Consider the following 25009-nt stretch of genomic DNA (forward strand, 5'->3'; position numbering starts at 1 on the left):
TATAAACTTAAGTTTTGGGTCAGGATTATTCCAGAGCTCAGGAGACTTCAGTCAATAATGGTTTCCATAGGAAAGTCAGAATCTAGCTAGTTCAGAGGATTTTGGTAAATGATCACCAAAGCCTCTATTATAACCTCTACCATTTCTTTCAGTACCTTGGGATGCATTCCATCAGGACCAGGGGACCTGTCTATCTTCAGGGCTACACGTTTGCTGAGCACTGCCTCCTTAGTGAGAGCTACTGTTTCGAGGTCCTCGTCTCCCATCGCATCCATATCTAAATTGAGCTTAATAACCTCCAGTGCACGTGTTACAATTTGTTAACGTGTGCTTGGTAGTTAGTATACAGATGGATAAAAATAATGAATTGTTAACTCTGGTTTGGTAATCGGCACAAGAGGTTCTGCAGATGCTGGAAATCCAGAGCAACACACACAAAATGCTGGAGGAACTCAGCAGATCGTGCAGCATCTATGGAAATGAATAAACAGACAACACTCTGGGCTGAGACCCTTCATCAGGACTGGAAAGGAAAGGGGAAGTTGCCAGAATAAAAAAGTGGGGTAAGGAGGACAATCTAGAATGTGATAGGTGAAGCCTGGTGCATGGGAAAGATAAGGCACTGGAGAAGAAGAAATATGATAGGAGAGGAGAGTGAACCACAGGAGAAAGGGGAGAAGGAGGGGCATCAGGGGATCAAGGGAGAAAGGGAAGAGGAGAAGCAGCAGGGGGAGGTGAAGCAACACACATCAAAGTTGCTGGTGAACGCAGCAGGCCAGGCAGCATCTATAGGAAGAGGCGCAGTCGACGAGAAGCCAAAGTGGGAAATACCAGAGGTGGGGGGGGAAGAAAGGTCATTGGAAGGAGAAATCGATGCTTATGCCATCAGGTTGGAGGCTAGCCACCAGGAAATTCTGCTTTTGACAGATGGAGTGCTGGTGCTCGACAGAGCAGTTCTCCAATTTATATTGGATCTTACCAATGTGAGGAGCCCGCATCAGGGTACAATAGGTGACCCCAACAAATTCACAGGTGAAGTATTGCCTCACTTGGAAGGAATGTTTGGGGCCCTGAATGAGCAAGTAGGTGAATGGGCAGGTGTAGCATATAAGGATAAATCTATTGTTAAATTTGATTTCGTAATCAATATGTGGGGAATAGCAGTAAATTGTTAAATAAACGGCACATTAAGTTAGTATAATTGCAATATGCATACAGTAAATTTTGACTGAAACCAGAATAAAATGAAAAAAAATCATGGAGGCACAAGAGACCACGGATGCTAGCATCAAGAGCAACAAACAATTTGACTTCTGATGCTTTGCTTCAACCCAAAACATTAACAATTCCTTTCCTCGCAATCTCGACCCCAGAGATCCTCCAGAAGATTGTTGGAAGAAATTTACAATGTTGCCGAGTTGGGTTTGATGCCCAGTGTGATGTTACAGCAAATTCATTCTGGTTTGCAAAGAAAGTGACAGTTACTTGTTAAGTTAGACTTTTCGAATCAATGCAAGAATAGCACAGTGTTTAGTTTCTTGATGAACAACTTACTAGAGGACAAAACTGGGCTTGATGACTAAATTTTAAATGGAGCAGTGTATATACACTTACTTGATGAAACAGGTTTGTTAAAATATACATGAAGATGAAAGATTTGTTTGATTGAGCTTGATGGCAATTAACCAGGAGTTGGATTAGAAAATAATAAATCAAACACTACACTTTGGAAAGGAGGAAAATTGGAAATGAGAAAGCATGGCCCAGGGAGCCCTGAACAGAAATTGCTGGAACCTGTTATTAAGGGGTGAAAAAACATGAAAGGGAAATTATTTTGAACAGATTTAATGGTATTCTCTTGCAGCAACACACAATGCTGAAGGAATTCAGCTGGGCAAGCAGCATCTATGAAATTGAATAAACAGGTCTGCCTAACTTGTTGAGTTCCTCCAACATTTTTGTATGTTGCTCTAGATTTTTTACATCTACAGAATCCCTTCTGTTCAGCGGGTTAAGCAGCATCTATGAAGAAAAATTGACATTTCAAGTTGAGACTTTCTTTGGGACTGGAAAGAAAGAGCCAATATAAAAAGGTTATGGGATGGGTGATCAAGAGCTGGTAGGTGATACATGAATCTAGTTGAGAGGATGATAATGGCATTTTAATATACGGGGTGGGGGGCGATTGATAAGTTTGTGGCCTAAGGTGGAAGGAGTCAATTTTAGAAAACCTAGCACAGTTATTTTTCAACATCACCCCCTCCTACATTTATGCACTTTGTCCAGCTGTCGTGGAGAATACGGATCTTGGACCTTCAGAAAGTGTCCACAGCAGGGGTGATTAATAAGTTTGTGGCCTAAGGTAGAAGGAAATGAATTATACGGCTCTCGTTACATGCAAATGCCATTCAGCTCTTTGAGTGATTATGCAGAAAGTTTGAAGTTAATAACTTATCAGAGGTGATTGATAAGTTCGTGGCCTAAGGCAGAAGGAGATGGCAGGGAGATTTGCGAAGGCTACTGGGGAGACTTTAAACTAGAATGGTTGGGGGGGTGGGAATCAAATTGAAGAGACCAGGAGAGAGGAGGTGAGTTCACAAATAGAGAAAGCTAGTAGACAGTGTGTGAGGGAGGATAGGCAGGTGACAGAGAAGGGGAGCGCTCAGACCGAAGGTGTAGGAGAGAAGGAAGAAAAAGATAATAAAGTTGTTTGCACCATTAGGGATAAACAGAGAGTAAGAGGTGGAGAGTTTCTTAAATGCATCTATTTTAATGCTAGGAGCATTGTAAGAAAGCTGGATGAGCTTAGAGCATGGATTGACACCTAGAAGTATGATGTTGTAGCTATTAGTGAAACATGGTTGCAGGAGGGGTGTGATTGGCAACTAAATATTCCTGGATTTTGTTGCTTCAAGTGTGATAGAATGGGAGGGGCAAGAGGGAGAGGTGTTGCATTGCTTGTCAGAGAAAATATTACAGCAGTGCTTTGGCAGGATAGATTAGAGGGCTTGTCTAGGGAGGCTATTTGGGTGGAATTGAGTAATGGGAAAGGTGTAGTAACGCTTATAGGGGTGTATTCTAGACCACCTAATGGGGAGCGAGAATTGGAGGAGAAAATTTGTAAGGAGATAGCAGATATTTGTAGTAAGCCCAAGGTTGTGATTGTGGGAGATTTTAATTTTCCACACATAGACTGGGAAGCCCATTCTGTAAAAGGGCTGGATGGTTTGGAGTTTGTAAAATGTGTACAGGGTAGTTTTTTTTGCAGCAATACATAGAAGTACCAGCTAGAGAAGGGGCAGTGTTAGATCTCCTGTTAGGGAATGAGATAGGTCAGGTGACGGAGGTATGTGTTGGGGAGCACTTAGGGTCCAGTGATCACAATGCTATTAGTTTCAATATAATTATGGAGAAGGATAGGACTGGACCCAGGGTCAAGATTTTGATTGGAGAAAGGCTAACTTTGAGGAGATGCAAAAGGATTTAGAAGGAGTGGATTGGGACAAATTGTTTAATGGGAAGGATGTAATAGAGAAATGGAGGTTATTTAAAGGTGAAATTTTGAGGGTACAGAATCTTTATGTTCCTGTTAAGTTGAAAGGAAAGGTTAAAAGTTTGAGAGAGCCATGGTTTTCAAGGGATATTGGAAACTTGGTTCAGAAAAAGGGAGAGATCTACAATAAATATAGGCAGCTTGGAGTAAATGAGGTGCTCGAGGAATATAAAGAATGTTAAAAGAATCTTAGGAAAGAAATTAGAAAAGTTAAAAGAAGATATGAAGTTGCTTTGGCAAGTAAGGTGAAAATAAATCCAAGCGGTTTCTACAGTTATATTAATAGCAAAAGGATAGTGAGGGATAAAATCGGTCCCTTAGAGGATCAGAGTGGACAGCTATGTGTGGAGCCAAAAAAGATGGGGGAGACTTTAAACAATTTCTTTTCTTCACTATTCACTAAGGAGAAGGATATTGAATTGTGTAAGGTAAGGGAAACAAGCAGGGTAGTTATGGAGACTATGATGATTAAAGAAGAGAAAGTACTGGCACTTTTAAGGAATATAAAAGTGGATCAGTCTCCAGGTCCTGACAGGATATTCCCTAGGACCTTGAGGGAAGTTAGTGTAGAAATAGCAGGGGCTCTGACAGAAATATTTCAAATGTCATTAGAAACAGGAATGGTGCCGGAGGATTGGCGTACTGCTCACGTGGTTCCATTGTTTAAAAAGGGTTCTAAGAGTAAACCTAGCAATTATCGGCCTGTAAGTTTGACGTCAGTGGTGGGTAAATTAATGGAAAGTATTCTTAGAGATGGTACCTGGATAGACAGGGTCTGATTAGAAACAGTCAACATGGATTAGTGTGTGGAAGGTCATGTTTGACAAATCTTATTGAATTTTTTGAAGAGGTTATTAGGAAAATTGACGAGGGTAAAGTAGTGGATGTTGTCTGTGTGGACTTCAGTAAGGCCTTTGACAAGGTTCCACATGGAAGGTTAGTTAGAAAGGTTCAATGGTTAGGTATTAATATTGAAGTAGTAAAATGGATTCAACAGTGGCTGGATGGGAGATGCCAAAGAGTAGTGGTGGATAACTGTTTGTCAGGTTGGAGGCCGGTGAGTAGTGGGGTGCCTCAGGGATCTGGATGATGGGGTGGTAAATTGGATTAGTAAGTGTGCAGATAATACTAAGATAGGCGGCGTTGTGGGTAATGAATTAGGTTTTCAAAGCTTGCAGAGAGATTTAGGCCAGTTAGAAGAGTGGGCTGAAAGATGGCAGATGGAGTTTAATGCTGATAAGTGTGAGGTGCTACATTTTGGTAGAACTAATCAAAATAGGACATACATGGTAAATGGTAGGGCATTGAGGAATGCAGTAGAGCAGAGGGATCTAGGAATAATGGTGCATAGTTCCCTGAAGGTGGAATCTCATGTGGATAGGGTGGTGAAGAAAGCTTTTGGTATGCTGGCCTTTATAAATCAGAGCATTGAGTATAGGAGTTGGGATGTAATGTTAAAATTGTACAAGGCATTGGTAAGGCCAAATTTGGAGTATTGTGTACTGTTCTGGTCACCGAATTATAGGAAAGATGTCAACAAAATAGAGGGAGTACAGATAAGATGTACTAGAATGTTACCTGGGTTTCAGCACCTAAGTTACAGAGAAAGGTTGAACAAGTTAGGTCTTTATTCTTTGGAGTGTAGAAGGTTGAGGGGGGACTTGATAGAGATATTTAAAATTATGAGGGGAAAGATAGAGTTGATGTGGATAGGCTTTTTTCATTGAGAGTGGGAGAGATTCAAACAAGAGGACATGAGTTGAGAGTTAAGGGGCAAAAGTTTAGGGGTAACACGAGGGGGAACTTCTTTACTCAGAGTCGTAGCTGTGTGGAACGAGCTTCCAGTAGAAGTGATAGAGGTATTTTAAAAAAAAAATTGGGTAGGTATATGGACAGGAAAGGAATGGAGGGTTATGGGCTGAGTGCAGGTAGATGGGACTAGGTGAGAGTAAGCATTCGGCACAGACTAGAAGGGCTGAGATGGCCTGTTTCTGTGCTGTAATTGTTATATGGTCGACATTTTGGGCCGAGATCCTTCATCAGGACTAGGAAAAAAAGGTGAGAAGTCAGAGCAAGAGTGTGGAAGGAGGGGAGGAAGAAGTACAAGGTGGTAGGTGATGGGTGAAACCGGGAAGGGGGAGGGTTGAAGTAAAGAGCTGAAAAGTAGATTGGTGAAAGAGTTGGAGAAGAAAAAATTGATGGGAGAGGGTAGAAGATCATGAAAGAAAGGGAAGGGGGAGGAGCACCAGAGGGAGGTGATGGGCAGGTAAAGAAATAGGGTGAGAGAAGGAAATGGGAATGGTAAAGGGGGCATCTGCAGATTTTCTCATGTTAGTACAGATTGAAGAGTCATTTGCAAGTTATCAGGAATTTATTTAATTAGGTAATTAGTGCTAGGCTTCGGGTACACTCTAATGACCGAATGAATGTGATGTATTCAAGTTACTGATGAGAAAATGAGGTGGTGTAAGGGCAGAGGCTAAAAAAACATGTCGGCAAGTTACGTCAGTGGCTGAAGTGACAATGTGAAAATCATTCACTTGGTTAGTAAATAAGGTACAGAGTATGGTACGAAACAAAAAATGATACTGAGATAGCTTGTGATAGGCAAAAATTACTCAGGGCAAGTGGTATGTTCACTTGTTTGTGAATGGAGTTTTTTCAGAGTGTTATGTATGCTCAATCATTTATTTTACTCAAAATTAAAATTGTTAAAATTAGGAGAATAACAGAAAATTAAGTTAATGCTGAATTACAAAGAGGTCTTTTGTTTTGGTTCATTTAGGTTAGTTATTATTTGGGAAAATTAGTTTTGTTTAAAAAAAACAAGTAATACATTAACTTTGGGTTTCTACAATATTTTGGAATTAATTTTGTAGTGATTACAAATAACACTTGCTCATTCTGAGTCATTTCTTCTCATCTGTCATTTTACCAGTCAAGGTTTCTTTTCCAACCAACTTGCCCTATCACGTCACTTGATGTTCTTGTGTGTTCACAAAGTATGTGATGAATCAGCAATTCACATTTTTTTAAACCCTATTCTTAAAGCAGAAGACGTGGGTGCTAATAGAAGATATACTGTCAGTTGGATCATTATATAAAACACATGGATTTTTAAAGTATTAAATTTTTATTATATTGTTGGTCTAAAAGAAATTGACCTCTAGGTGTGAGCCACATTTTTGAATAATGAAATATGCTCCAGACCTGCTTTCTCTATTGATGTCCTTAACATTGGATAGTGCTCATCTCATCTGTATTACCTCAGCTAGTATGGCCCTATATGACCACAGCCAAAATAAAGATGACCCAATTCAATGATTTAATCTTTCCATTTACACCGTTGCATATTTGGAAATTTTAGGCAGTGGGCACTGCTTTTACCTGTGTGCCTTTTCCTTTCTTGCACTCTCCTTGATATTTGTCCTTCAGCTGTTTTGGCATTGCACAGTGAAACATTTCTACTTCCATCAGTTACACAGATCTTTCACTTTCTTCCCTTCTACTAATCTGCTTTGCTGTATTCTTTTAGCTAATGAGTGAACTACAACCAAATCAGCCTTGATTGTAAGGAGAGGATGAACTCAGGCTGCTGTGATGAGTCTAATTTGTTTGTGTGTTTTTCTTTAATTTGCTATAACTATTAAGGGTTGCCTAGGTAAGGCAGCTGTAATTATTATACAAGGACAAACCATTCAATTATTAGTTTAAGTGGAACTGATTCAGAGTGTGTTAATGATTCAGATAATTAGAATGTATGATTCTATGAACCATTGAAGTTCAAAACCAAATGTGAAAAATGAACCCAGTTAATTGTATTTGACAATTGAATTCAAAAAAGCATTAAATTATTTGTACTAAATTGTGCAGTTCATCCATCTTACTATTTGTTGCCTAGCATTTATACAGTAAACTCGTAGCAAAATTGATTCCATCATCTTTTGAAGCATCTTTGGTTTCTTACTGTGCTCACCTAAGGATAGCAATTGTTTCTTAACACCTTTTGAAATGTTCACACTGATTTCTGTAACATGAACATATAATTAATTTATTTTGTTCATTTAGAGAACAAATTAAAAGAGTAAAGGATTCTGAAGATGTCCCTATGGTCTTGGTGGGAAACAAATGCGATTTACCTTCCCGAACTGTGGACACAAAACAAGCGCAGGAACTGGCTAGGAGTTATGGGATACCTTTCATAGAAACTTCAGCAAAAACAAGACAGGTAAGTTGTGTGGGAGAATGTTGGAAAAGCTCGTGCTTAGGTCATGGGTGAATCAAATCACTGACTACCAGAGCTTCATTGTTAACTAAGGTTGCATTGAAATACGACAAGAATACAGGGGTTTGTTGTTTGCAAGTGGGCAAGTGGAAATAAAATAATGAATTTGAGGGAATGCAAAAGTAGTTTTGGGAGTCTAAGTAGAAATCTCCTGTTCTCAGTAAATAATGGGATAGATGAGATGGTTAAGGCGTTTTGATACCTATCTTTTTATTGACTGAGACAAGGATTAAAGCAGAAGAAAGATCATGCTAGAATGGTATCAAACTAATTAAACAGCCAAATTGATGTTTATAGATCCGGTCATTATTGTAACAGACAATTATGGTGGATTCTAGTTAATTGGGCCAACCTTAAATCGGGGCAGTTGCTTATTTGGGACAACACTTAAAGAACAAAAACTAGTTCGGAAAATAGCCGGCATTCCCTTCATTAATTCCCTATGCCAATTAATTGGGTCAGGAGCCTGTTGCTGAACAGTTTCCAACTAGCCTCAGTCACATGCACTTGTGTGACCATTAAATACACCTTGCTTAGAGCAAACAGTTTTTAACTGGTGTCAGTTGTGTTACTTTGTGTTCAAAAAGCAGTGATTTTTATTACTGATAGTTGATGAGAAATGAGCTGCAAGACATTTCAGAACGGTTTTGCTCACTCTGGTTTCAAGCATTCAGACTTAGAGATGTCAGATATGGCCGGAAGTGAAAATGAAATGATTTCACTACTTAAGTTAGGAACTACAAAGAATTTCAAGATGTCATTAATCATCTTGAGTGTAAAGTGAAAATGAAGATTTGGAAGATGCATTGTTTGAAGGCAGTCTAGTATCTGCATTAGGTGCCTATGCTGATTTGGTTCATTTACAGTCAATCAAAAAAACAAGGGAACATACAGGAGATTAATTCCTCTGTCAGCAACTATTAGGAACTGATACAGTTTTATAATACTATTGATGGTATTCTAATTTGTTCTGTATTTCACTTAAATACATAATTTGTTACTCAGTTTGTAGTTTCTCTTTTATGGCAAGATAGCAACCAAAGGCAACGTGTTGCAGACAGCTCAAAAAAAACTACAAGATAATCTCCTAGATATACTTACTCTGAACTGCAATTGATTGCAGCCTGTGATTTCCCTTTTAAGATGCGCTTTTGAGCTGCTAAATGATCTGGCATTTTTGGCGTTCCCCCGGGGGATTCAGCAAAATAGACCCTCAAGAGTGCGGGTACAGCTGGGGTGGCCATTGCTGGGGGAGTAAGCTGCATTGATGTGTGGTGGTGGAAGTCGAACTCATAGTTGGCTCCCTTACTTGGAGTAAGCTTAAAGTCAAGGATGAGAGCAGAAGATGAGCTGGTGTTCAGTGCCATCATGCTATGCCCGCCCCCCAGTTTGGGAGCAGTTGTTGCCCTGAAGCCATCAGGTTCCTGAATGGCTCTGCAGCTATGGACTCACTTTCAGGGACTCTGCAGTTCATGTTCTATATGGTTTTATTTACTTTTTCCCCCCTAGTTCTATGACTTGATCAAAGCACTTCAGCACTGAACTGACTTGAGCTGTGGCCTACAACCATCAGCACTCACTTCAGTGCTGAACTGCCTCTGTGGTTGTGATGTCCTATAGCCATCGGACTCCTGGACCGGCATCGCTCGGCTCAGTGCTAAACTGCCTCTGTGGTTGTGATGTCCTGTAGCCATCGGGCTCCTGGACTGGCATCGCTCGGCTCAGTGCTGAACTGCCTGTATGGCTGTGGAGTCACTTTCAGAGTTAAGTTTCTGGGTGTTATTTGTTTACTCTTTTATTGTTTGCATGATTTGTTCTTTTTTCACACATTGGGTGTTTAATCTTTATTGTGTGGGCCTTTTTTAATGATTTCTTGTTCCAATTCTTTGTTTTGTGTTTACCACCTTCTTCATACAGTATACATACTTTGATAATAAATGTACATTGAACTGTTTCCATGAAACTTCAGCTAACAGGGGCAGCCGCTTTATTGGGCCATAATATATTGGTCCCAATGTGTCCCAATTAACCAAAATCCACTGTAAATCACTAGAAGCATGCCGAGAAATAAGCATATTAGGACAAACATGTCAAAGTCTTTTGCTTAGGAGAATGAAAGGCAACCTCAGAAATGTTTAAAATGAGAGGCATAGAGGATGGTAGCAGTCTTTTCCCCAAGGTAGGGAAGACCAAAACTAGGTACGTAGTTTTAGGGTGAGAGGGCACTGGCTTAAAAGAGACCTGGCAGCCAACACAGGGTGGTGAGTATATGGAATGAACTACCAGGGGAAGTGTTTGAGGCAGGTACAATATTATCATTTTAAAAAGCACTTGGATCGGTATATGGAGGCGCAGGGCTTGGAGGTAAATGGCCAAATGCAAGAAATTGGGACTAGCTGGGTGGGCATAGTGGTTGGCATAGACTGGTTGGGTCGAAGGGCTTGTCGTGCTGTTTTGCTGTATGACTAGGACTCCAAGTTAATGGACTGGAGAATTACAGTTATGAAAAATTTAATAAACTAGGTGTGTTTTGAAACTTGAGAAGTTGGCTGGGGGAGTAGTGGGAAGGCACGCAGTATACAGAATAAGGTTGATGATCTTCTAGCTCAGTTAGAGATTGTCAAGTATTTTCACTACAGCAAAAAAAGAGCTTTGACGAGTGGCCAATCCGGATATCGGAAGTTTTGAGAGGAGGGGACTTCACTCAGATCTTTTGTCTGAGTAAAACAGGCATCAGCGGGTTACCACAGCAAAAAAGAGCTTTGACCAGTGGTCAATCTGGACATCAGACATTTTGAGAGGAGGGAGCTTCAATGAGGTTCACAGCCCAAGTACAAAAGACAGCAGCGGGCCTCCACAGCTAGAGTTTGACCAGCAGCCAATCAGCATTTGGGATTGATTAGCAAAAGCAAATTAGAGAAAGGCAGGGGCAAGTACAGTGGTCATCATCTGAATGGACAGTCAAAGTAGTGATTTTGAGGCTTTAGCTCTTCAGTCAGAGAAAGCAAAGGGAAGGAAAGCTCAAGATTAAGTTTTTTTTTCCCCCTTTGCTTCTTTATATCTCCTCAGCTAGGACAGTAGAGATGGCAGGTAGGATAGCTGAATGCTCCTCTTGCAGGATGTGAGAAGTTAGGGAGACCTCCAGTGTCCCTGACAACTACAATTGTGAGAAGTGCATCCAGCTGCAGTTTGTAACAATCTCTATTGAGGAGTTGGAGCTGGAACTGGATGAACTTGGGAGGGGGATAGATAAGTAGAGAGGTAGTTTCACCCAAGCTGCAGAACACAGGAGACTGGGTGATGGTCAGGAAGGGGAAAGGGATTAAGGAGCCAGTGCAGAGTGGGAGGATGTACAACCAGAAGTCATGGCCCGCGTAATGACATGGGTAGTATGAGTAACAAGTTTCTGCTTAGGGATTTCAGGGAGTTGGGTGCTAAGTCAAAGGGCAGGACCTCCAGGGCTGTGATCTCAAGACTGCTACCCATACCACATGTTAGTGAGGCCAGAACTATGAAGTTATACAAATATAAATTATACAGTTTAATATGTGGCTAAGGAGTTGGCGTAGGAGGGAGGGTGTTAGATTTTTGGATTATTGCACTCTTCCAGAGAAGGTGGGACCTGTACAGAAGGGACAGTTTGCACCCGAACTGGAGGGGTACTAATATCCTAGTGGGAAGGTTTGTTAGTGCTGCATGGTGGGTTTTAAACTAAAGTTGTAGGGGGATGACAGCCAGAGTGTCAGAACAGTTAGTAGGAAGGTTATGGAGACGGATGTTGGTAAGACCTAAGACAAAGTCAGGAATCAAAGGGTTGAGCATGGTGCAACTACTGTCCTGAACTGTGTTTATTTCAATGCAAGAAGTATCAACACTGCTGAAGATGAGGTGGCTGGTTTACAAACAGACGCAATGTGTAGTGAGGACAGGCAGTTGATAGGGCAAAATTGCAGGCAACAAGATGAGTTGCAGCATAAAAGGCGCATAAAATCGAAAAGGGTGGATACAGGTCTGAAGGTGTTGTATTGGATGCACACATTATACGGAATAAGGTAGATGAACTTGCAGTACAGTTGCAGATTGGCAGGTATGATGTTGAATTATGGCTGAAAGAAGATTGTAACTGAGAGCTTAATGTCCAAGCATACACATTGTATCCAAAGACAGGCAGGAATGCAGAAGGAACACACATCAAAGTTGCTGGTGGCATGGTTGGCATTGCTCTGTTGGTAAAAAATGAAATCAAATCATTAGAAAGAGGTGATATAGGGTTGGAAGGTGTGGAATCATTGTGGATAGAGCCAAAGAACTGCAAGGGTAAAAAGACCCTGATGGGAGATGTATACAGGCTCCCAAACACTAGTAAGGATGTGGCCAACAAATTACAATGGGAGATAGAAAAGTCATGTCAAATGGCACTGTAACAATAGTCATGGGGGACTTCAATATTCAGGTAGATTAAGAAAATCAGGTTAGTGCTGGATTCCAGAAGGGGGAATTTCTAGGGTGCCTACAAAATGGCTTTTTGGAGCAACTCGTGGTTGAGCCCACTCGGGGATCAGCTACTTTGGATTACATGTGCAGCGAACCAGAATTGATTAGAGAGCTTAAGGTAAAAGAACCCTTCGAGAATTTGAGAAGGAGAGGCTAAAGTGAACTGTATCAGTTGTACAGTAGAGTAAAGGGAATTTCAGAGGCATGAGAGAGGAGTTGGCCAGAGTTGATTGGGAAAGAACATTGGCGGGGATGACAGTAGACCAGCAATAGCTGGAATTTCTGGAAGCAATTCAGAAGGCACAGGACATGTACATCCCAAAGAGGAATGAAAGATGACACAGCCATGACCTACAAGAGAAGTCAAAGCCAACATAAAAGCCAAAGAGAGGGCATATAATAGAGCAAAAATTAGTGGGAAGTTTGAGGATTCGGAAGCTTTTAAAAACAAAAAGGCAACTAAAAAAAGTCATTAAGAAGGTAAAGATGGAATGCGAAAGTAAGTTAGCTAATAATATTAAAGAGGATACCACAAGTTTCTTCAGATACATGAAATGTAAAATAGAGGTGAAAGTGGATATTGGACTGCTGGTAAAACAATGCTGAAGAGGTAGTAATGGGGGACAACGAAATGGCTGACAAACTGAGTAAGTATTTTGCCTCAGTTTTCACTGTTGAAGAGACGAGTAGTATGGTGGAAGTTCCAGGTGCCAGCGGTCGTGAAGTGTATGAATTTACAAAACTAGAGAGAAGGTTCTTGGGAAACTGAAAGGTCTGAAGGTAGATAAGTCACCTGAACCAAAAGGTGTACGCCCTAGGGTAGGGGTCCCCAACCTCTTTTGCTCTGTGGACTGGTTTAATATTGACAATATTCTTGCGGACCGGCTGACTTGGGGTGGGGGGGGTAGAGTTGCCAACGAACAAGAGTAGCAGTCAAATACGTTATGTTTACCCTAAGAAAGACTGCAATGACCATAAAGCCTTGCACGGGCACCAGAGGGCATGCATGTACGTGCCGATTTTTTTCTACAAATCATTTTTGGCGATTCTGTTCGGGGGGGTGTTAATCACGACTGGAATATAGGTGATAAGTGGCTAATACACTCAATTTCGTTTCTAAAAGGGTTTATCTAACAAATTTAATATTAAACACACAGCGCATAGCTTCCCTGCATGAATATGGTGATAAGTCAATTATCGGGGAGGATAGGGGAGCTTGAAGTAAGCGTTGAACGAACTTCCAGTAGAAGTGGCAGAAGCAGTTTCGATATTATCATTTAAAAAAAAATTGGTTAAGGAATGGAGGGTTATGGGCTGAGTGCAGGTCGGTGGGACTAGGTGAGGGTAGCGTTCGGCACGGACTAGAAGGGCAGAGTTGGCCTGTTTCCGTGCTGTAATTGTTATATGGTTATATAAGTCAATAGCATCATAACATTTTAAGTAATGTTTGGATATTAAACACACAGCACATATTTTCCCTGTATGAACATATAAAATCATTTCAACACACCAATATCGCTGAATCAGTGGGAGCCTTGGGCTTGTTTCCCTGCAACAAGACGGTCCTATCGAGGGGTGATGGGAGACAGCGATACTCTAAGGGGGTTCCTGGTGTCCAGTCTATTCCGCAATTTAGTTTTCGTTGCATTCATTGCAGAAAAGCCCGCTTCGCAGAGATATGTTGGAAATGGAAGCAACGTTTTCAGTGCTTTCGTGGCTATCTCAGGATATTTAGCCTTGACTTTGATCCAGAATGCCAGCAGAGATGTTATGTCAAACATACTTTTCAGCCCACCGTCATTTGCAAGCTCGAGTAGTTGATCTCCTTCCCGCGCTGACATGGATGACACGCGGGTAATGACCTTGCATGCGTTCAAGCTCAACAGTGGGTGACAGGGAATGAGGAAAGGTTTCTTCACGGCCCGGTAGCACATGCTTTGCAGCCCCGTGGTCGGGGACCGCTGCCCTAGGATTTTGAAAGAGGTGGCTGAAGAGATTGTGGAGGCATTAGTAATGATCTTTCAAGAATCACTAGATTCTGGAAGGGTTCTTGTCTTGTCCATACTGCACCAACTGCCGCCGCTGGGCTATAAACATGCAGGAGCAATGTGTGGTTAAGTGCCTTGCTCAAGGACGCAACACGCTGCCTCAGCTGAGCTCAAACTCACGACCTTCAGTCCAATGCCTTAACCACTTGGCCAAGTGCCAACATTCTGGAACGCTGGAAAATTGCAAATGACACTCCACTCTTCAAGAAAGGAGAGAGAAAGAAGAAAGGAAACTATAGGCCGGTTAATCTGACCTCAGTGATTGGGAAGGTGTTGGAGTCAATTATTAAGAATGCGGTCTCAGGGTGACCTCATTGAAACCTATTGAATGGTGAAAGGCCTTGATAAAGTGAATGTGGAGAGGACGTTTCCTATGGTGGGACAGTCTTAGACCAGAGTAGAGGATGGTCCGATTAGATTAGATTAGATTCAACTTTATTGTCATTGTGCCGAGTAGAGATACAAAGCCAATGAAATGCATTTAGCATCTGACCAGAAATGCAGAGAATAGTGTTATTTACAAAATAACTGTGCATAAAAAAGTGCTACAGCACACAAATATAGAAGTACTGAGACAGTACAATGGAGATGAGTAATTTCTTTAGCTAGAGAGTGGTGAATCTGGACGACTTGCCATGGGTAGCTGTGGAGACAAAGTCTTTATATGGAGGTTGCTAGATTCTTGATTGGTCAGGACATGAAGGGATACGGGTAGAAGGCAAGAGATTGGGACTGAGAGGAATATTGGATCAGCCATGATGAAATGGTGGAGCAGACTGGATGGGTCAAATGGCCTAATTCTGCTGCTATATCTGTGCGTCATGGCTGAGAGAATATCATCGTTCGGAGCTAACATCCAGGGATTCACATTATGATCGAAAGGACAGGCAGGTAGACAGTGGGGATGGAGTGGCTGTTTTGGTAAAATCTGAAATCAAATCCTTAGAAAGAGGTGACGTAGGATCGGAAGAAGCAGAATTCTTGTGGGTAGAGTTAAGAAACTGCAAGGGTAAAAAAAACCCTGATAGGTGTTATATACCTCTAAACAGTAGCCAGAATGTTGGCTACAAATTATAAAAACAAGCATGCATGATTTGAATATGCAGGTAGGTTGGGAAAATCTAGTTGGTGCTGGATCACAAGAGAAGGAATTTGTAGAATGCGTATAAAAAGGTTTTTTAGAGCAGCTTGTGGTTGAACCTACTAGGGGAATGGCAATTCTGAAGTGGGTGTTATGTAGTGACTCAGCTTTGATTAGGGAGCTTAAGGTATAGGATTCCTTAGAGACAGTGATCATAATGTAGAATTCACCTTGCAGGTTTTGAGAAGCAGAAGCTAAAATCGGATGTATCAGAATTACAGTGGAGTAAAGGGAATTACAGAGGCATGAGAGAGGCACTGGCCAAAGTTGATTGGAAGGGGATTAGTAAGATTGGCAACAGCACAACAATGGTTGGTGTTTCTGGGGGAGATTTGGAAGATGGAGAAGTATTCTCAGAGGCAACCATGACTGGTAAGGGAAGGCAAAGGCAACATAAAAGTAAGGGTATATATATAAAAAAAAGCAAAAATTAATGGGAAGGTCAATGATTGGAAGCTTTTAAAAACAAACATAAGGCAATTAGAAAAGCTCTAAAGAGAGAAAAGATGAAATATGAAGGTAAGTTAGCCAATAATATAAAAGAGGACACAAGGTTTTTTAGAGATAAAAAGAGTAAAGGAGGGATGGGAATGGGTAATAGACCATGGAAAATGATGCTGGAGAACTAGTAATGGGGGACAAAGAAATGGCAGCAAACTGAGTAAGTATTTAGCATCAGTCTTCACTCATGGAAGACTCTAGCACAGAGGTTCCCAACCTGCAGTTCATAGACCACTCTGTTACTGGTAGGGGTCCATGACATAGAAAATGGTTGGGAACCCCTTCTCTAGCAGAAGACCAGAAATGCAAGGGTGTCAGGGGGCAGAAGTGAGTATTGTTTCTATTACAAAGGAGAAGGTGCTTGGGAATCTGAAAAATCTGAAGATACGGAAGTCACCTGGACCAGATGGACTACACCCCAGGGTTCTGAAAGAGGTAGCCAAAGAGATTGTGAAGGTATTAGTAATCATCTTTCAAGAATCACTGGAATGGTTCCAGAGGACTGAAATTTGCAAATGTCACTCCACTCTTAAGATAGGAGGGAGGCAGAAGAAAGGAAATTATAGGCCGTTAGCCTGATTTTTATGGTTGAAAAGATGTTGGAGTCTATTATTAAGGATGAGGTTTCACGGTCCTAGAAGGCATGTGATAAATAGGCCTAATCAGCATGGTTTTCTAAAGGTGAAATCTTGTCTGACAAATCTGTTGGAATTATTTGTGAAAATAACAAGACTAGTATAGATAGAAGATTGGCTGACAGGCAGGAGGCAGAGAGGGGAAAAAAGGGGGTCTTTTCTAATTGGCTGTCAGTGATTAGTGGTGTGCCACAGGGATTGATGGTAAGGAAGGCAATCATTTCAAGAGGGCTAGAATACAAAAGGAAGGATGTAATTCTGAGGCTAAAAAGAAAATGCATTAGTCAGATCACACTTGGAGTATTGAATGGAGTTTTGGGCCCCTTATCTAAGAAAGGAAGTGTTGGCAGTGGAGAGGGTCCAGAGGAGATTCACGAGAAGGATCCCAGGAATGAAAGGGTTAACATGAGCATTTGATGGCTTTGGCCCTGTAGTTGCTGGTGTTCAGTTGAATGAGTATGGATCTCTTTGAAACCTACTGAATATTGAAAGGCCTAGATAGTGGTTGTGGGTGGAATCTAGGACCTGAGGGCATAATCTCAGAATGGGGAGGGCAGGGGGGTGTCCACTTAGAGGTGAGGAGAATTTCTACAAGGTTGATAGGACCTTGGTTAGTGCGTCAAGTTACTGGGAGAAAGCAGGAGAATGGGTTGAGAGGAAAATAAATCAGCCATTAAGGAATAACAGTGTAGACTCGATGGGCCGAATAGCCTAATTCTGCGGCTATGTCTTATGGTCTTATGACCTATTACCTGAGCAGAAAGATCAGTAACTAGGGGACATCAGGTTAATTTAGTTAATGGGAAGTGCTGAGGGAAATTGAGATAGGGAGGGGTGGGGATCGGAACTCTGCAGCTGAAAGAGTGGTGAAGGCAGAACCTGACATGTATTTTTATTGGATGACTCCCAGTAGTGTAATCAGAAGTTGGGACATGGGTGTAACCAAAATAACTGTTGAACAGCACAGGCACAGTTGATTGAGAGCTATGTTGTGTGTTGTACATTTCTATGAATCAACTACTTGTGGGATGAAGATGTCATTCGAAGAAAGTGCAAGCAGGATGGTCTCCTTACTGGAGTTTTAAAGAATGTGAAGTGATTTTATTGCATTTTATGAGATAATTGCAACAGATGTTGAAATGGTTTCTTTTGCCTGGAGAGTCCGCAACAAGTCTTGGTGTCAGGATCAGAGGCTACTTAAGGACTAAGATGAACTTGTAGTGTTCTCTATCCCAGAGGGCTGCGGATGAGGGAGTTGGGTATTCATGGGCAAAACTTACTTACGGTTTAAGATGACGCTACTGAAGTTGTGTGACAGCTTACTGATAGTTCAGAAGGCAAAAAGTATGATTAACAAAACCTTTTCTGAAGTGATTGTTGTCAACCATCACTGCAAACAATGAAGAAGCAAGCGAAGGGGAAGCTGATTTGAAGGATGAGTCATGCTGGTGTATCACAAAGCTAGAATGCAACGTGTTCAAAACGGGGTGAAGTTAGTATTGCTGTCACTGTTGGAGAGGACTCGATGTGGAAGAGTTTTGATGCCCATCCACCTAACCGAGGTTGGATTGCTCCCAGCACCGAGTCAGTTTGGTGCAGTTGGGGTGTGTCGCTGCACTGGGGGCTGGCTCTAGGGCGAGGCAGTACCCAGTGCTTGGACACTGTAAACACCAGCCCAGATAGACTGGAAAGCCTTGAGTGTTAGGACCAGAGCCAAGGGTTAGGCTGATCTCACTCACTGTCCCGCGATGTCCATTCCTCCTCCAGTGTCTGTCGTCTCTGAGTTCTGTGGCGTTTCTGCCTTGCTAATATGAACTGAGATTGAGGATTGAGCCTACTACTCTGGCTGCTCCGGGGAGAGGATTGAAGGACTCAATCGGTTAGCTTTTGTTTGCAAGCTGTGTGTGTTTTTCCCCTCTTTTATAATTGGGTTCTTTGGGTTTCTTGCTTTGTGGCTGCCTGTAAGCAAGCAAATCTCAAGATGTCTAATTTAAATATTCTTTAATAATAAATGTACTTTTGATCTTGAATCTTAAAATCCACAGCATTTTGATTACTAAAGAATCTAGGAACATGGAGATCAGTCAGGAAAGTGAACTCAAGGTAGAGGAGCATCTATTTTCCTGCATCTTGGATCCAGCTTTGAAACCTGTCCTACCTCAACATCTGTATATTACACTGCTGGTTGTATTAAACTGAACAACATTAAGATCATTTTAATATCACTAGCCATATTGATGCTATTTTAATATCACTAGCCCACCCTCCTCCCACTCCCTCCCTGTTACAATACAAGCTAGCCAAGAATGATAAATAAACTGTTCTTTCAGTAGTGATTTTTTTTTATTAAATTCTCTTACTTGAGATCCATGTACTGATTCCAGAATTGCAAAAAGTCTGTTTTTGTATTTGGATGTTTAGTAGCTTTTGACAGGTCAAAGTACATTAAAGCACCTTGTGTCTTTCCTCTTCTGTCTCCCTTTCAGGCTTGCTTTTTGCCAAGATTTCAAAACTGTAATTCCTTACCTACCTTTACTCAGGAATTTGCTCTTGTCTATTTCTAAAGCTAGTGTTGAAAGAGCCTAAACACTAAACCACATCTTCTTGTTATTGATAGCATCTTTATATTTCAAGATATTAAAGTTTCTCAATCATTAGGTTCTATACTAGACATCTCCAGTGCCAAGTTATTACTGAGCAAACCTGCTGGTGCAGCCTTGATTATTCTTTGCACACGATTAAGTTTGATTAAGTTTGTACACGCCTGGAATGTCACTTTATTAGATTTGTAGAAACAGTGCAAACTGATACTTGTTTGGCCATTTGCGAACTCAGTACAGATTTCCCCCGCCATGCGAAGGTAGAGCGTTCCCGTGAAACGGTTCATAGGCCGGAATGTCGTAAAGTGAAGAAGCAATTACCATTTATTTATTTGTGAGCGTTCGCTGACCCAAAAAATAACCTACCAAATCATGCCAAATAACTCATAAAAACCTGAAATAACAGTAACATATAGTAAAAGCAGAAATGATATGATAAATACACAGCCTATATAAAGTAGAAATTCTTTTCTGCAATCATTGCTGCACTGTCCACCGTAGCAAAACTCTCACGCAGGCGCTCTCAGCAGAAACACTCGGCGCAAGTGCTCTTGGCAGAAACACTCTCTCCAGTAACCTTTAAGCTATGAAGCTGCCAAATCATACCAAATAACACATAAAAATACACAGCCTATATAAAGTAGAAATAATGTATGTACGGTGTAGTATCACTTACCGGAATCGGGAAGACAGCGAGCACACTGATGATGGTGTGTTAGGCTGAGTCATTGGAGGTTGGGGTGGTGGGACACTGGGGTGTCATCTCATCGCCATCTGTTTCCATCAGGGCAGGCAGCTCATCTTCTTCTATGTCTGCCTGCCTCGATGTCGAAGGTCGAGGTTCGTCGTCTGCTGTGGCTGATCTGGAAGGCTTGAAAAATGACAGTATGCTTGACTGCTTAGCCTCGTGCATTTTTCTATCATACAGTTCTTAGTAAGCACTCAAACCATCCTACAAATATGCTCTAAACCTATGTACCCTTTCAAAGTTAAAGTCGTACTTTTCTGCAATCATTGTTGTCAATTGCAGCGAAAATCTCACACAGTTGCTTCATGTTCAGCTCCTGGATGACTTCACTCTTCATCAGCTCTTCCTCTATCAGTTCTTGGTCATGGGTTGACAAAACCTCTTCAACATCATCATCATCAACTTCCACTCACTTTATCCTTACTTCATTCACCACAATCAAAACGCTTAATTATGTCTAGTTTTACGCTAAGTGTAACACCCTTATGAGTTCTTTTAGGTTTTTCCAATACCTTAGAACTCATCTTGCTAATGGATGTTCAGAATAAATTGACATAAAGCACAGATGCTTACAGACACGTGTTTAAGCAATGCCAGCTAGAATGCAGTTCTGGGGAGGACCTTGGCTGCTTGGCTGCTGCGTGCTGCCTTTTTTCGTAACAGTGAAAGCACCTTCTGTTAGCGAAAACAGGTAACTAATGTAGGTCTTTCGTAACAGCAACCGTCGTAAAGCCAATGTTGGAGAAGCGGGGGACACCTGGATTCCAGTAAGATGCTATTTGTGTTCCCCCCCCCACCATGCCCCCACTTCATTTGTCTTCTTCCTCCTCCCTGGTAGGTGCTGACCTCTTAAGTGCTGTATATAGTTATTAAAATTGTGGTTCAGGGAGCTGGCCTACAATGCATTAAGTACCATGGTGATATATGGGAAAATGAAGTTTGTCATAAAGAATTTTTTTTAAACTACTGTACTTTTCTGGTGAGAGACCTCCTGCCCTTAAAGCTTTAGCCTACATGTGTCTTTCGACCCCCAGTAATTTGACTTTTATCTGTCCTCTGAACCGTGCTGTCAAACCATTCAGCTCATGGGAAACAGGGTGGGCAATAATCTGGTGATACCCGATCACTGAAGAGAGAGAATCTGTGGGGAGTTTTTAAATGTGAATGGACTAATTGTGTATAGTTCTTGCACCCACAAGTGTCCTGATGAAGGATCTCGCCCAAAATGTTGACTGTTGTTTCCTCTATAAATACTGCCTGACCTGCTGATTTCTTTCAGCATTGTGTGTGTGTGTGTGAGTGTGTGAGAGACTCTGGATTTCCAGCATGTATTTCTTGTGTCCACAATAATTCAAATTTGTCTATTCTGCCAGCAGGATCACTAGGTAGTGTTCAGAGATGACCCTTCTTCACCCAAAGTTTGACTTCCTTATCTTTAAACCTAGATGTATTTTGAGGAACCGAAATCATCTACTCTAGTACAAAATTTAGTTGTTGACATGATCTGTAAGACAAGCAAATGCTATCGTGCCTGCTCTTTATTGAGGGCACATTTGATTCAACCAAGTTTTATTTCCTATCAACACTGAAAATATATATTTTTTAATGCAGTCACCCCTTCAGTCCTCTGTGGACTGTCCATGTAACTAAATCGAGTAAACCAGTCCAAGTAAAATGGATTCTGAAGGATTCCAGTGGTTGTAGTTCATTTTGGTAACCCCAGGCATCTCTAGTTGTACAAGTCATTGTGGCGGATGAGGCTAATGTTTGATTAATGGATGGACTCAACATCTAACCAAATGCTGCTCCTCCATCTTGAGCATTCATTGGCTAGAGATTTCCACAAGTCAGTTGGATATTTCTTTTTCAAGAGAGCTTGAGACAATCATTTCCTCTGTAATTTGGCAATGGAGCACAGAATGGTGTCTGGGAGTCAGGTACCTGGCATGTAGATCATATGGCCTGACATTAAAGCAAAATGGGTTGGCCTGGGAAAGGCTTTTTAATGTTGGTTCATTTATCTTACCAGTAGATTTTTGATGCTTTTGCTGAAACATATTGTGGTATCTCTGCACTTCTGTGAAGTGCCTGCTGTAGACAGACGATGTCTTGGGGTTGTCAAGGAGGCTATGGATTACAGCTCTCCATTGTAAACAATGAGTTTAAGTCTGGTTTCTAGTCTTAATCTTCATCCCTTTTTTGGATGGCTGTGAGAGGAAAGAATATTGGTCAACTTTTCTTTGTGTTTGGAGCCATATGCTCAATAAGCCCAACTTCTTATTGTAAGATATAACGTACTCACTGAACATGTCTAGTTGAAATAGAGCATTTAACAACTACATATTTTTTAGTTGAATTTAATGTGACTGTTACATAGTGTTTGACTAATTTTAAAAGCTGTCTGATTTAAAATGAGTTTACTACCAGAGATATTAGAGAAGGCTCAACTGAAGTTCTTTAATGAAGTGCTTGGTACAATAAGACTTGCCAGTTTGTTGGAGTTTGAAAGATCTGTTTAGAGCTAATCTTTACAGAAGATATAAAACTGATGTTGAAGTTGTAAAATGATAAGACTTAATTATATTTTGGTATGTTGTAAAATATAGTTATCTACATACCAATATGATCTTGCACAACTATGGCCTAAGATGCAATAGGCAAGCATTCTGACTAAAAGAGCCATTGTAGTAAAAATATTAATATTTGTATGAATTTGAAGTTAAGAATCTCTGAAAGCATTATATTGACTACAGGTATATATATTTGTATACTCTTGTTTTTAAATGTTAATAGACGTCTATTACTGATGACTATATTTGAATATATCTGTTCTCTATCAAGCAATTGACAGAATGTTGTATTTGAATTAAAGGGAGTTGAAGATGCATTTTACACACTGGTACGAGAGATTCGGCAATACAGAATGATAAAACTCAACAGTCAAGATGATAGAAACCAAGGTTGCTTGGGGTTAAAATGCATCATTATGTAATTAGGTAGGTAATATTTGTGTGTGTGTGTATGTGTGTTTATTTTAAACTTCTCAGTTCTATTCAGCCAGGACAATGGAATATAATCCATGCTCAAAATATCTGTTTCTATACCTGCAACCAAGAGGCAGGTTTATTTTTAATTGGATTAGGGTCATTTGTATATTAGCAAATTAAATTGACTGTTAGATGAACTACCCACAGATTCATGTCAGTTATAACCATATAACCATATTACAATTACAGCATGGAAACAGGCCATCTCGGCCCTTCTAGTCCGTGCCGAACTCATACTCTCATCTAGTTCCACTGACCTGCACTCAGCCCATAACCCTCCATTCCTTTCCTGTCCATATACCTATCCAATTTAACTTTAAACGACAACATAGAACCTGCCTCAACCACTTCTGCTGGAAGCTCGTTCCACACAGCTACCACTCTCTGAGTAAAGAAGTTCCCTCTCATGTTACCCCTAAACTTTTACCCTTTAACTCTCAACTCATGTCCTCTTGTTTCAATCTCCTGCATTCTCAATGGCAAAAGCCTATCCACGTCAACTCTATCTATCCCCCTCATAATTTTAAATATTTCTATCAAGTCCTCCCTCAACCTTCTACGTTCCAAAGAATAAAGACCCAACTTGTTCAACCTTTCTCTGTAACTTAGGAGATGAAACCCAGGCAACATTGTAGTAAACCTCCTCTGTACTCTCTCAATTTTATTGACATCTTTCCTATAATTCGGTGACCAGAACTGTACACAATACTCCAAATTTGGCCTTACCAATGCCTTATACAATTTCAACAGTACATCCCAACTCTTATACTCAATGCTCTGATTAATAAAGGCCAGCATACCAAAAGCGTTCTTCACCACCCTGTCCACGAGATTTCACCTTCAGGGAAGTATGCACCATTATTCCTAGATCCCCCTGTTCTACTGCATTCTTCAATGCCCTACCATTTACCATGTATGTCCTATTTTGATTAGTCCTACCAAAATGTAGCACCTCATACTTATCAGCATTAAACTCCATCTGCCATCCTTCAGCCCACTCTTCTAACTGGCCTAAATCTCTGCAAGCTTTGAAGACCTACTTCATCATCCACAACGCCACCTATCTTAGTATCATCTGCATACTTACTAATCCAATTTACCACCCCATCATCCAGATCATTAATATATATGACAAACAACATTTGACCCAGTACAGATCCCTGAGGCAGATCGCTTCACACTGTCCTCCAATCTGACACACAGTTATCCACCACTACTCTCTGGTGTCTCCCATCTAGCCACTGCTGAATCCATTTTAGTACTTCGATATTAATGCCTAACCATTGAACTTTCCTAACTAACCTTCTGTGTGGAACCTTGTCAAAGGCTTTACTGAAGTCCATATAGACAACATCCACCGCTTTACCCTCATCAACTTTCTTAGTAACCTCTTCAAAAAATTCAATAAGATTTGTCAAACATGACCTTCCACGCACAAATCCATGTTGACTGTTCCTAATCAGACCCTGTCTATCCAGATAATTATATATACCATCTCTAAGAATTCTGTGAAGCCAAGTAAATATTTTCTTTTGTACGCAATTCCAACACTGCCTGAACATTCTTGTGATGTGATGTAAGAACAGAAGACACGAGACTAACTAAGCAGGTTAGTCTGCATCTGTAACAAGCTTTTGATGTCTTTTAACTCACTGATATTTCACTGTAATTGGAACATGTTCAAGGAAAACAATTCTTTTAGCAAGCATTAAGAAATGAAAAAGGAAGGGAAAGAGAAAAAAGTACTTATCATACAAATTCAGAGACATGAATCTCCTCACTAGCCTTATTACATATCCTTCTTTATCATTTCCTCATTTTCTCTAAAGTCATAAGTAATACAGCATGGAAACTGGTCCATTGCAACCACAGCATCCTCTCTTCTGGTCCTGGTTCACATTTGTCCCAAAGCCTAAGCCCTTCCCTTCATCTACCTATCCAAATGCCTCTTAAATTT

At 40.9% G+C, this 25009-nt stretch overlaps 1 protein-coding gene across 1 annotated transcript in view; it reads left to right on the top strand.

Moving 5' to 3' along the window:
* Positions 1-25009, top strand: part of LOC134344228 (GTPase NRas) — a 59422-nt gene that overhangs the window by 22187 nt on the left and 12226 nt on the right. Inside the window, exons 4-5 of the mRNA XM_063043676.1 lie at positions 7622-7781; positions 22878-23001. Of these exons, the coding sequence (XP_062899746.1) occupies positions 7622-7781; positions 22878-22997 (280 nt within the window). The 3' untranslated portion in view covers positions 22998-23001. The remainder of the gene's footprint in view (positions 1-7621; positions 7782-22877; positions 23002-25009) is intronic.

The sequence above is a fragment of the Mobula hypostoma genome, chromosome 3 (genome assembly GCF_963921235.1).
Source record: "Mobula hypostoma chromosome 3, sMobHyp1.1, whole genome shotgun sequence".
Taxonomy (NCBI): Eukaryota; Metazoa; Chordata; class Chondrichthyes; order Myliobatiformes; family Myliobatidae; genus Mobula; species Mobula hypostoma.